The sequence below is a fragment of the Lissotriton vulgaris genome, chromosome 2_1 (genome assembly GCF_964263255.1).
Source record: "Lissotriton vulgaris chromosome 2_1, aLisVul1.2, whole genome shotgun sequence".
Lineage (NCBI taxonomy): Eukaryota > Metazoa > Chordata > Amphibia > Caudata > Salamandridae > Lissotriton > Lissotriton vulgaris.
Window position 1 is genome coordinate 1,840,250,258 of NC_141687.1, and position 12,609 is coordinate 1,840,262,866.

Consider the following 12,609-nt stretch of genomic DNA (forward strand, 5'->3'; position numbering starts at 1 on the left):
GGCAAGACGGCCCCTGGGCCAGTAGGACAGGCAGCAACGTCCGAAGTGTAGGCCTCCTGCTTCGTGCTCCCAGGGAGGGCAGCAGATGAGTTGGTGCCAGGACCAGCCGAGGCTCCCGTGTGAGAAGGGCGCGGGCAGGGACCACTGGGCTCAGCCACACAAAGACAAGATGGCGGTAGGGTGGGACCCAGGAAGGCAGCCCGAGCCAGCAAGTCCATGGGCGAGTCTCAAACGGAAACGGGTCCGGAGAGCATGAAACCAATGCCTCCCTCCACCACCAATTGATTTGTCCGGCTCGGGCACTGCTCGAACTCCGCCATCCAGCGCCTCCAGGTGCGGAGTTCGCAAGTCGTCACCCTTCGAGGCCCCGGATAGGGGGGGGACCGCCGGTGCAGGGCTAAGGTCCGTCGTCCAGCATTGGTGCCCGCCGCCATGGCACCGGCCAGGGAGCCACCTCACTCCGCGGAGTCCGTCTAGTCCGCTCCCTCGGGATCACAGGTTTTCCGCTGTTCAGCACTCGGGCCAGCCGAGGCGCGCGGACAGCGCCGCACTACGCTCCGCCTCCAAGCTCTTCTCCTCGGGGCGACCCGGACTCCACTTCTCGGAGCGATCTTAGAATGAACTTCTCGGGAACTTCCCCCGGGGCCACAGAAGCCAAAGTGGCACCAAAATGTGCCCCAGGAACTCCGGCACAGTCCTCTCACCCGCGGTGCAGCCGCGGGGGGAGAGAAGCGCAGAAATCGGGGCTCAAGCGGAGCTGGGCCGGAGGAGCTACGGGAGGAAGCGTCCGCTCACCCCGCCATCTTGGCCACGCCCCCCAAGGCCCGTTTTTTTAAAAAGTGGCGTGACATCTTAATGTTTGTGAAGCCAAGCCTGGTCTCTCACTTACCCTCTGTCTCTCTGTGCATTGAATATTATTAGTAGTAGTAGTCATTCTCCTACAGCATTGTGTCCAGTTCAGTGGGTCAGTGCTGATGTGTTAGCTACTTTTTTGAGGCCACTCATTGCAGGATAAATATGGTTAACAAGAAGGAATGCATCAGAATTCATATGAAGAGATGCAAGTACTTAACTGTTTACCAGAAAAGACTAGATAGATGGGAGCTATTATATGGACCTTTAATTAATTCAGGTATATATACATTTAGTAAGTGGTGATTCTTGTACAGAGAGATTCCTCTAGAACGAGAACAAAGGTAATGATATGCAGGTGGTAGAGGTGGGAATGGTATATGTATGAAAAAACAATGATGATAATGGTATATGTATGAAAAAACAATGATGATAACACCTTCTTCAGGACGGGGTTTTTTAAAAAAAATCTCTGGATTTTAGAATTCATATATGTGGTCAGTGCTGTATCCATGAGGAACCTGTATCAGGACCAGGTGACAGGGAGGCCGATTCTCATACGGAAGCGCTATCCCTAAAAATTTGGAAGAATAGGACGCGAGCCGGTAGAATGGAATGAAACAAATATGAAAGCCTCTATCCACAAAAGACAAGCTGGAAATCAATCCACACTATACTAAAAAGAAACATGTTGTAAAGTTGAAAAGACAAACGGTGGTCACCCCTGATACAGCACTGACCACATATATGAATTCTAAAATCCAGAGATTTTTTAAAAAAAACCCCGTCCTGAAGAAGGTGTTATCATCGATACAAGACACCGAAACGCCGCATCGACTTTTGGTTTTTTAAAATGGGTATTCGATTGTATAAATTTTTCTTAATGTAAAGCAAAATTGTATTGTTTTTAATAAACTGTTGATTTTTAACTCTGGTGAAGATTATAGTCTCTTAACTAATGTGGTGAATTGTACACAGGGTTCCTACACTGACTGTTGGCCTCTATTTGAGTTATTGCATGTTGTCTTGAGTAATATCATTCTGTTTCTGAAAGCGTAGATACCCCCCAAGTCCCTTTGGCTGGGTCATCTTACGCCGTAGGGTATACCCCCTACACCTTGGGACGTCTTGCTTGTTTTTTCATACCTGTTAACCCGGTCCCTTATTGGTTCCTAGGGTACCTCCCTCCTTGTGTTGTGGGAATGGTATATGTTCAGCAGCAACATAATGAAGTTCTTAATAGAATGTCTGATAAATGCATGGTCCTGCCTTCCACAAGTAGTGTGCATCAAAAATCATGAAAGCCTTAGATAGACTGGGGAGTAATCCACTCGAATAGCAGAGATACCCATCTGGTGACCAAATAAAGAGAAAGATGTTACAGTAGGATAGAAACGTGTACAGTAGTTCAACCTCGTAGACAGCTGCCCTATAATATGTCCAAGTCTGTTCTGCTAGATCAAGAAAGCTGGCAGATCTTTAGGGAATTTAGATTGAAAGATGAGCGTTTTACATATTCATAATTTTCTTCTTTTTTCATAGATTTGAAGAGCAAACTAGATGGAGTGAATAATACAGTCAATACAAATGAAGCTGAGGTATGTTTAGAGACAAGAGTTTCATTTTTTCTTTATATAGACCTGTGAGCTCGATTTTAAAATACAAAAAAGAAAACCCTCCTTTTTGCTTTTCATTTTGTATGGTGTATGCCTTGGCTGTGAAGCTCTCACCACGTTACCGCTATACACAGTTGCCCTGCATAACAGAGTTTTGCAAAAAGCATTGGTGACTTAGAATTTGGCAATGCTTCCCAGGGATGAAATCGGTTGTTCTGTATGGTCCGTGTCCGCCTTTATGGCCAATCTTATCCTTTCTCAAGGTTTAATGTCATTTCATAATTCTGTTTCAGATGAATCCTACATTTCTGATTTATTATTTTTCATGTTTTATTTTATGGATTGCTTGGCAGTTTTTTTTAATTTTTTAATTTAACCTCTTCAGTCAAGTGCTAGAGTAATAGCTGCCGTTTGGTGGCAGTTTATCAACTTTAAAGCTGCTTAAACATTTAAAGTGATTTTTGATATGGGAGGACGACCGTGCCCAATCACAACCGTTTTAGATGCTCTTTTATAAAGTAATACCTAAATGATACTTTATTTGTATGTTGGTTGGATTAGACATAGGCTGATGCTACCTAAGACTCGAAAACGAGTTTCATTCAAAATGTATTTGTGGTGCTTTTTAACAAAACATACTACTTAAACCTCACAGTGTAAAATCTGCTAAAACGAGGGGTGTGAAGTTCATTAGCATTAAAACAACCATCTTTATCACAAAACAACAATATGTATTAATTATAATTCAGTAGGCATTTCAAGATTCGTTTTTTACATAGTTGTAAACATATAGATTACATTGTACAATACCGTTTACTGTACGTTAAGGTTTGTTATTAGAAGTAGGACTAAAGTTTTTCTACCAATAAGCTCAGAACATAAACGATACTAACAGCAATTGGTCTGATCCCATTTACAATTTCAGTGGTCTCCTTAGTTTAGTGCAGGTGCTAAAGGTGTTGTTTAAAGTTCCGTTTGTGGGCAATCTGTACCCTTCGCTATGATAATATATTCAGAGCTCTTCACTAAAACTCTATCATGCTTGACTGTGTAGTGTATGTCTAGGGTATTACCCTCATTGCTTTCACTACCCTCTATGTGTAGCATGTCTCATGCTTACAGTGTTCTAGGCGTTATGTAACACTTCATGCTTCTAAACAGTTCTCTGGAATTTCGCACAATGTAGAAGAATGCTTGCTGACATTGTGTGGTGTGTTGGATTCTTTCGTGGGAAAAATGTTGAAACTATCAGTTTTATAAAAAAAAATACTTGCTAGTTATGTGCATGTCATTCGTAAAATCATTGATGGTTCTGCTATTTTAGTTCTGCACCAAATGGCTTAAATTGATGTGCATGCTGCTTTCAAACTGTGAGAAATGTTGCCTAAAAATTAAAAGGTAGAATTATTTCTCAACAGAAGTGCAATCTCCAACTGGTAAGCTCTCTACAATATCCCCATTTCCTCAGTGCTGTCCCTTTCTACCACTTTTAACATCTCCTCCAAAAAGATACCTTGTTTCTCTGCTTTCCATTGCCTCAACATCTTTCTTCTTTCTATCTTATTTTGTACCTAGGGCCCATAGCCAGGTGAAGTTGTACAGAAAGCTATACAAAATTAACATCTAAGAGTAACCGCAAGGTATTTGGTGTTGTCCCAAAGATTTGACATGGGGCCGGTTTAAGGAACAAGAACACATCATAACGTGTATTTATAAAGCTCACCTATCACCCAAGGGTATCAAGGCGCAGAGTAACAGATGTTCATTGTTACCCAACTCAGTGGTGCTCATCTGATCGAACTAAGAAGGATGAATGGCTGAGTGGACCAGCCGGTATTTGAACCTGTGACCATGAGGTCGAACACAGGCCTTACAGTGGACGCATTAGTCCACTAATCCACCAGACCATAGTATAAAAAAATGACATTTGCATAGCTGTACTTAAATCTGCGTCTACACTGGCAGATTGTAGCTTGTGGGATATGTCACTTGACATTATTAATAGTCTGGAGAAATGCACCTCGCGCCACTTCCCAGGCGTACTACACAGATTATTTGTTGATTGGGTTAAAAACGTAAAAGTAGTTCAGGCAAAAATGTAAATCTCTGCGTATATGTATTTTTGTAAATCTGGACCCAATTATTTTATTAACTTGACCGTCTTTCTCTGCATGTTTGATGGTGCTGTTGAAGTCCTTGACACTATTTAAAGTGCTGACATTGGAATCTAACCTTGTCTTCCAGAATTTGAAAGGTGATGTTGCTGCCGTAGAGCGGGATGTTCAGGCCTTCAGCACAGAGCGGGGAGACCTGGATTTCACAGAGCAGCTGTGGTGCAGAATGAGGAAGAGTAGGTGTCACCTGGTTTGATCAGCACACTGTTTAGGGTAAAAGAAAACAAAATAGAAATGGCATTGCCTGGTAGATTGGGCGGTTCTCATAGGAAAAATGTCTCGGAGTGTGAGGGAGGATGGAGATGAAGTGGCAGGGGATGCAAGTACACAGGAAAGAGGCACACAACATATGAAAATAATATGTAGAGAAGAAGCGTGGTTGAGCGGGAAATACATGGAAGGGACATGACGCTGGGGTCAAGTGGAAAATGTATGCCCTTCATGCGGCCCAGGAAGGTGCTATTTGGGGATATACGATTGCACTGGAATTAATGTTGGTTTGGAGTTTGCCTTTCATTTTTGTCTTGTTTCCATGCCTTTGGGATGAAAGCTTGTATAGGAGGAAAGTGGTACACGAGTGTACATAGACTGTGTCAATGTACCGTGATTATTACAAGATACTGTACAATACTATACCCAATACAAAGATTCCACACAAACAAAAAAAATGGCACCACCTATGCTAGACACTCATGCCCTATTCTTTCCTGTACTGCTTTTTGATTTATTGGCCGAGTTGTGCTCCTCTGGCATTATATTATGTCTGCGTGGTCACACCCAGGAGTCCTGCAGCGGATGAGCTTGGGAGATATTCTTGGGCTAGTATTTCTCATTGCCGCTATGGCACCCCCTGCATCACAGTTTTTCTTTACTCTTCTTGATATTATTCTTCAAAATGACTCACAAGCCAACATTTATTTTTAAAACAAACATGGTTCCCATCTCAACAACCTCATCTTGCCCATTCATTCAAACTTCTGAAGCCCAGATGAACTCTTTGAGAGGGGTTCTGCGAGTGCCCTGCTCTGACCCACAGCTACTGATGCCATGGGGCGCTTGACTCTGGGTGTCTCCCTGGCCCTGCTGGAAGTGTCTTGATATTTATGCACTGCAGCATTTCCACGATTCCTGATTAGGGGTGCATTGTCCACACCCAAAAGATCTAGAGGCAGTGTTCGTTTATTACAATAGAGAGCGCTTTAATGACCTTGACGTTGCTGCAGTGGTGGTAGTCATGTAGTACACCTGTTTATTTCAAGGTGTTGTATCCCACAGCTTTGTATGTTTAAGGCCATTAAATCAATTGAAAGCAGTAGTAGTGGTGTAAGTCCAACATCATTGCTTCACATTGTATAAGTGGAACTTGAAAACTGACCGGTCCACAGATGCTATACAAATGTCAGGAGTGCTGTAGAAATGCTGGTAACATACGATTGTAAAGTAGCTTCATATGTATATTCAAGAAGTCATTTTGCTTCACAGATGAGTATTGTTTGAGAATGTTCCTGGTGCCCCCAACCAGGCTTTCATCTTTGCCACTTCTGGCTGTTTGGGTTGTTTTCTTTACAGATGTGCACAGTCCCTCCACTGACATCCGTCAGACTCGTAGCTCCACACAGCGTTTCACTCTGTGATGTCTTAGGCCATCACCATCATCAGAGCTTGGTTTCTCTGTGATATCTTGCCCCCATTCATCGAGCCATTAATCCTCTGCACTAGTGGTTCTTAACCTTTTGACTGCTGTGGATCCCCACTTAATCATTACTGGACTCCAGGGACCCCCACTGAATCATTTTTGGAATTTAGGGATCCTGACCTATGCAATTTCGATGATTTGAACCGCAAAACAATACACAAAAATGGAGAAACAAGCAAATGATTACATATTTTACGTAATACACTGAAAATGCTAATTGTACATGTAAGGTTGGAGCTTCTCAATTAAATTGAAGCTACCCATCGTCCTTATTATATTCTGTTTGGTGCATTTGCACTGCTCCCACAAATTAGTATGAGGATACAACTAAATTGTTATCTTCTAAGCTCAGATTTCTTCACATTTACAGAATGTTTGAAAATGTTCAACGTTGCTTCTTTATTTACACCTTGTTATTCGGTTAAAATTATTTAATTTTCTAAGCAGTCATGGGGTCCTTAAAGCCTACTCAGGGCGCTCCCCTGAGTAGGCTTTAAGGACCCCACTGCTCTACAATATTATGATGCTTAGCGCTTTACAGCAAATATAATATAGCACAGGTAAAATTAACTTTCAAGTTTTAATCCCAATGTCTTATGTCAGTAAAATGGGTACCAATGCAGCCTGTGGTTTTAAGTGTGATAATATAACTTTAATAAACCAAAGAAAACAAAGTCTGTCTTCGTGCACTAGCTGGTGGGACAGACTTTCCTCGTTAACTGGAAACCATTTATACTTTCCCCTCCTGAAGCCCACCAGTACCAGCTCCTCAAATAGTAGCCTTTTCTCATATTTCCCGTCTGTGCCAAATAGACACTGTTGAAGGTTCTTCTCCTGCCCAGCAAGGTGCATATAGCCACCTCGTGTGAAAGTTGGACTCCAAAAGCTTGTGAAATTACAGCATTGTGTCAGACCCAAAGGAACAGCCAGGAAGAACAGCTTGAAGAGAGTCCATGTATCTTGGGGCCTCGTGTACTAATGGTTTTAGCATTCACTAACACTGTGATTTGGTAAATCAGCGGGTTTGTAAATCCTAAATCCTCATTTAAAATGTACAAAGCTCATTTAGCGATTTGGAAAAGTTTTTCCGAATCGTTAAATGGGGTTAGAAAACTATTGCCAAATGGTATTTGGAAAGGGTGTGTTCTAAACACTGATTCCTTGTGGTATGTATTAATGTTTTCCAACAGAAACCTGTTCGCTAAACAATATGTTCGAGGCATGCGTGCTGTAGATACACATGCTTTGCATACCTCTGCCATCTAGCATTGGATCCGGATGTTTGCAAGTTGTTTTTCTTTGAAGAAGTCTTTTCAAGTCATGAGGTAAGGTGACTCCTTCTTTCAGATATACTGCGCATGGGCATCAACTCCATTTTTAGTGTTTTTTTTCTGCCATTGAGTTCAGACATATATTGCTGTGCTCAGATTCTAAACCGTCAATTTGGATCCCTTCGGTGCTCAATTCACTATACCTTCGTCGGTATTGTTTTCGATCGCGTCTTCCACCGTTTATTGTTGAAATTTATGAAAACTTTATCTAGATCATCAAGAAAACTCAAACCGCGGCCTTCGGGCCTACCTCTTTCTTCGGTCAGTTTTTACTTCAACAACCAGCGTCCTGCCTTCCGTCAATGGTGTCCTCGATGCAATTCCAGGTATCTGCGCACCGACCTGCATAAGGTATGCTACCTCTGTGTCTTCCCAGAACATAAGGAAGAAGACTGCGACACGTGTCGGTCGTTCCGATCCTAGAAGACTCTATGGGACCGTTGGGCTTGACGGAGAGACATGCAACAACAAGATATTGAGGACACACCTCATATCTCCGGTGAAGTTATCTAGCAGGAAGAAATGGCAGCGGAAGAAGAAGAGGCTTTTTACCTTCAGGACTCCAATTCCCAGTTGGAGATAAAACTAGAGTCCCACGCCATCCTGGCTAGACAGGGTGCCGTGAGTACCAGAGTCCCTTTGCCCCCCAAAACTACTCCAACAAAAAGGCTATTGGGCCACCACTACCAACACGCCATGGTCGGTACCGAGACTCTTGTTCCGGCTCGCCACCGAAACAGCACGTCATGCCTTCCGGCTCAGGCCTGAGCCGATATGAGACCCCTTCGGTTCCGAAACTTCTCGGATTGAAAGACAAAAAACTGAAATTCAGCTCGCCACTGAAACAAAAAGATGCTCCTTTACAACCACCGGAGCCGATCTTGGAAAAAATGAAGGAAAAGCTGGATCCCAAAAGACAGAAAATTCACATAAATCCTGATACTGGTCACATAACAACAAAACCAGTAATACCTTCAAAAAGGAAAGCGGACACGCAATACAAATTTCCTCTCAAGAAGAACAAGCATTTACAATGCAATGGTCTCTGCATTATTAAAGGTAGAGCTATTGGCATTGCTCATGACATTTATTTTTTAAATCTTAAATAAATGGCATTGTCATTTACATTGCTAATAGCTTAATCGTTAAATAAATGGCATTGTCATTTACAATGCCAATAGGTTAATCGCTCGCAAATGCATGACCTATTGCATTTACACCCACACAAAGCCACCCACCCACACACACACAGAGCCACCCACACAGAGCCCCCCCCACACACACACACACACAGCCCCACACACACACACACACACACACACAGAGTCCCCCCACACACACAAACAGAGCCCCCCCCACACACACACAGAGCCCCCCCACACACACAGAGAGCCCCCCCTACACACCCACACACACACCCACACAGAGCCCCACACACACACAGAGCCCCCCCACACACACACAGAGCCCCCCCCCCACCCCCCCCCCACACACACACAGAGCCACACACACAGAGCGGGATACTTTGTGCATTAAAAAGATTTCCCTTTCGGGAATAAAACACAGGGACGATTGTCTACTGTTCCTTGTAGACCATATTCCTTTGTGTGTCATCAAATACAGGGAGTCACAAATAGCAACCTGCCTAGTTAATTTTATTTAAGCAAGTCGTTCTGATGCCCCTTGTGGATAGCGATTTTGCGACGTAATTATTAGCATGTAGGTCACATCACAAAATTGTGAAAAGTTGGTGCTAAATTTGTGACCACTTTTGATGATCTGTCTATTCGTACATCTGACCCTTGGCTCTACATGTAATGATTATTATAAGAGTAGCCCCTCTGGGCTACTGGGGTTCCTTTTTTGACAGTTTTTCAAAAGAACAGAAAAAAGAAAGAATGAAAGAAATAGGGAAGAGGGGGAAGAAAGACAGAAACAGAGTGAATGAAGGAAGGGAGAAATGGAAATAAAAGAAGTCAGCGAGAATATAATAAAGAAAGAACGTCAGAAGAAAGAAATGATGGAACAAATGGCTGAAGGATACAACAATGAAGAAGTGGAGAAAAATAAATGTGATAAAACAGGGAATTACTGCTACTAAATGGGGAATTGTGTAAGTGAACTTTCATACGCCTCCTTCTCTCTTCTGTTTTCTCTCTTTCTATTCTCAAGAAGTAAAGAACACACCGAGGATCACTAAAATATGTATTTAACAAACCAGTAACCCTAAGGTGGTATATCACATGAATAGGTCAGAGGAGACACAGGGCCACCCCCTGCACCCAAGAGCAGAGGAGACACGGGGCCACCCCTGCACCCAAGAGCAGAGAAGACAAAGGGACACCACTGCACCCAAGAGCAGAGAAGACACAGGGACACCCCTGCATCCAAGAGCAGAGAAGATACAGGGACACCACTGCACCCAAGAGCAGAGAAGATACAGGGACACCACTGCACCCAAGAGCAGAGAAGACACAGGGACACCCCTGCACCCAAGAGCAAAGGAGAAATAGGGCCACCCCTGCACCCAAAAGCAGAGGAGACATAGGGCTACCCCTGCACCCAAGAGCAGAGGATACACAGGGACACCACTGCACCCAAGAGCAGAGGAGACCCAGGGACACCCCTGCACCCAAGAGCAGAAACGATACAGGGACACCACTGCACCCAAGAGCAGATAAGACACAGGGCCACCCCTGCACCCAAGAGCAAAGGAGACACAGGGACACCCCTGCACCCAAGAGTGGAAGAGACACAGGGACACCCCTGCACCCAAGAGCGGAAGAGACACAGGGACACCCCTGCACCAAAGAGCAGTGGAGACACAGGGACACCCCTACACCCAAGAGCGGAAGAGACACAGGGACACCCCTGCACCCAAGAGCGGAAGAGACACAGGGACACCCCTGCACCAAAGAGCAGAGGAGACACAGGGACACCCCTGCACCTAGGGATGGCGGGTGCGCTTACGGCCACAGAAACACCCCCGGTGTTGAAGCAAAGAAAGAATATTTCCGGGAAGGGTGAGGGGTCTCCTAGTGTCATGGCGTGAGTTGGGGGGGTCAGAGCCTCAGCTCAGCGCGCCAGATCCTATAAAAGTAAGCCTAGCAAAGAATGCCCTGTCACATTTGTATAAAGTAAACACCCAGCCTGCATTGCACAATACTACCCCCTCCCCTCCCCCCATCTCCCGTGCCTGCATTGAAGAATACAAGTGACCTCTACCCCCACCGGAAGTTGCCGTGGGAACAGAGACCCCAAACTGGACCTTTACAGTGTCTTGGATCCAACCGGTTCTTCCCCGTTCCAGACCCGGCAGAGACACCCCCCGCCGGCATTTAACTCAAGCCGAGCCAGGCAGGAGGGGAAACGAGCCAGGCATAATGTGGAGCCGAGCCAGGTAGAAACGGGGGGGGGGGGCGAGTCGAGCCAGGCAGAAAAAGGGGGAGGGCGAGTCAGGTAGGAGTGGCGAGCCAGACTGAAGGGGGGCGAGCCGAGCCAGGCAGAAGGAGGGGGCGAGCCAAGCCAGGCAGAAGGGAGGGGGCGAGCCGAGCCAGGCAGAAGGGAGGGGGCGAGCCAAGCCAGGCAGAAGGGAGGGGGCGAGCCGAGCCAGGCTGAAGGGGGGGCGAGCTGAAGGTGCTATGCAAACAACAAGCATGGCTTGAAATAGCGACTGAAACCCCTGTGCGAGACAGATTATTATGATTTGATTATTGGATCGGTACATAAGCTCGTTACTTTTGGAAGACAGTGGTATTACTCTGACCTTAGTCACAAGTGAGATGGACGTGGTGCCTTGTCGTGGGCGCCCGTGAAACTTCCTTCGAGCTGCTCTGACTGTCCTGCCCCCCAGCACTCCCTTCTGGAGTTTGGTATCGTTGGTGTATGGTCAGAGAGACCCCTTGGCTCCATTACTTGTCAGTAGCGTCACATGAAGGAAAGCTGTGAGTGCAGAGACTCAGGCCAGGCACAGCAGCAGGCGCTCAGCCTACCCAGTTATTTCTCTGGCTCGGACCGCTGACCTTGCGCGCCCGGTTATTGTGCACAGGAGGCTGATAGCCGGGTTGGGAGAGGAGTGACAGGCAAAAGAAGAAACAAAGCGAGAGGAACAAAAGGAATAAGAGAGAGCGGGACACGGGGAGCACGAGCGAAAGTAAGCTTGCGAGAAACAGGCTGGAGAGAAGAAAAACGTGAGCAAATGGGAATATTGGGGATGGAGAGAAATGAGTAAAAGAGAGGGAGAAACATAGGAAGAGAAAGATGGTATGAGAAGAAAAGAGCAAGAAAGATGAGGCAGAAGGGACATACGGTGGGACGAGAGCACACTGAGGAATTTACATGATGGTTTTTGCCGCCTCTGCTTCTGTCCAGTCTCCAGGCTCGGCTCTTCACATTATTTCTCAGGCTCGCTCAGACGCTCCCCTCTTCCCCAGTCTCTGGCGCAGCGAGATGTGTTCGGAATGTGCAGTATTTCTGAAGGGACGGCCAGATTTTGGGAGGATGGAAGGAATGCGGCCTGCTTGGCAGGGGAGAGGGTGGGGGCGCTGGCAGGTAGAGGGAGGGTTTGTTGATGTAAGTAAGCCCTCTCAGCAGGTGAGTGTAACTTGAGTGTAACTTGAGTGTAACTTGAACCCACGGACACCTCTGTGGGCCGCTTTGTTTTAAAGTGCGCGAGGCTTTTCAGAGTAATGCATTTACATCACTGCATGACTCCCCCCCCCCCCCTCTGCCGACAATGGATTGTTCGAGCAATCCCACGACTCTGTCACTCCGACCACACGCACTGCTAAGGGAGCTGCTTGACTCAGTAATGACCCCATATATCACATTCTAAAGGTTAATATCTGCTGCGGGGCAAGTGACTCGCGATTTGCTCTGTGTTTTGTTGTGTTCAAATCAAAATATGATGAAAATTTAAGGCGGCATGGTTCACTATGAGT

The 12,609-nt window shown here is 45.6% G+C and overlaps 1 protein-coding gene across 2 annotated transcripts in view; it reads left to right on the forward strand.

The window, feature by feature from the left end:
• The window catches only part of ZWILCH (zwilch kinetochore protein), a 405,441-nt gene that overhangs the window by 297,789 nt on the left and 95,043 nt on the right, over positions 1–12,609 (forward strand). For both annotated transcript variants that reach the window (XM_086957998.1, XM_086957999.1), the window contains 2 exons: positions 2,395–2,450; positions 4,713–4,818. In XM_086957998.1, coding sequence (XP_086814124.1) covers positions 2,395–2,450; positions 4,713–4,818 — 162 coding nt within the window. The remainder of the gene's footprint in view (positions 1–2,394; positions 2,451–4,712; positions 4,819–12,609) is intronic.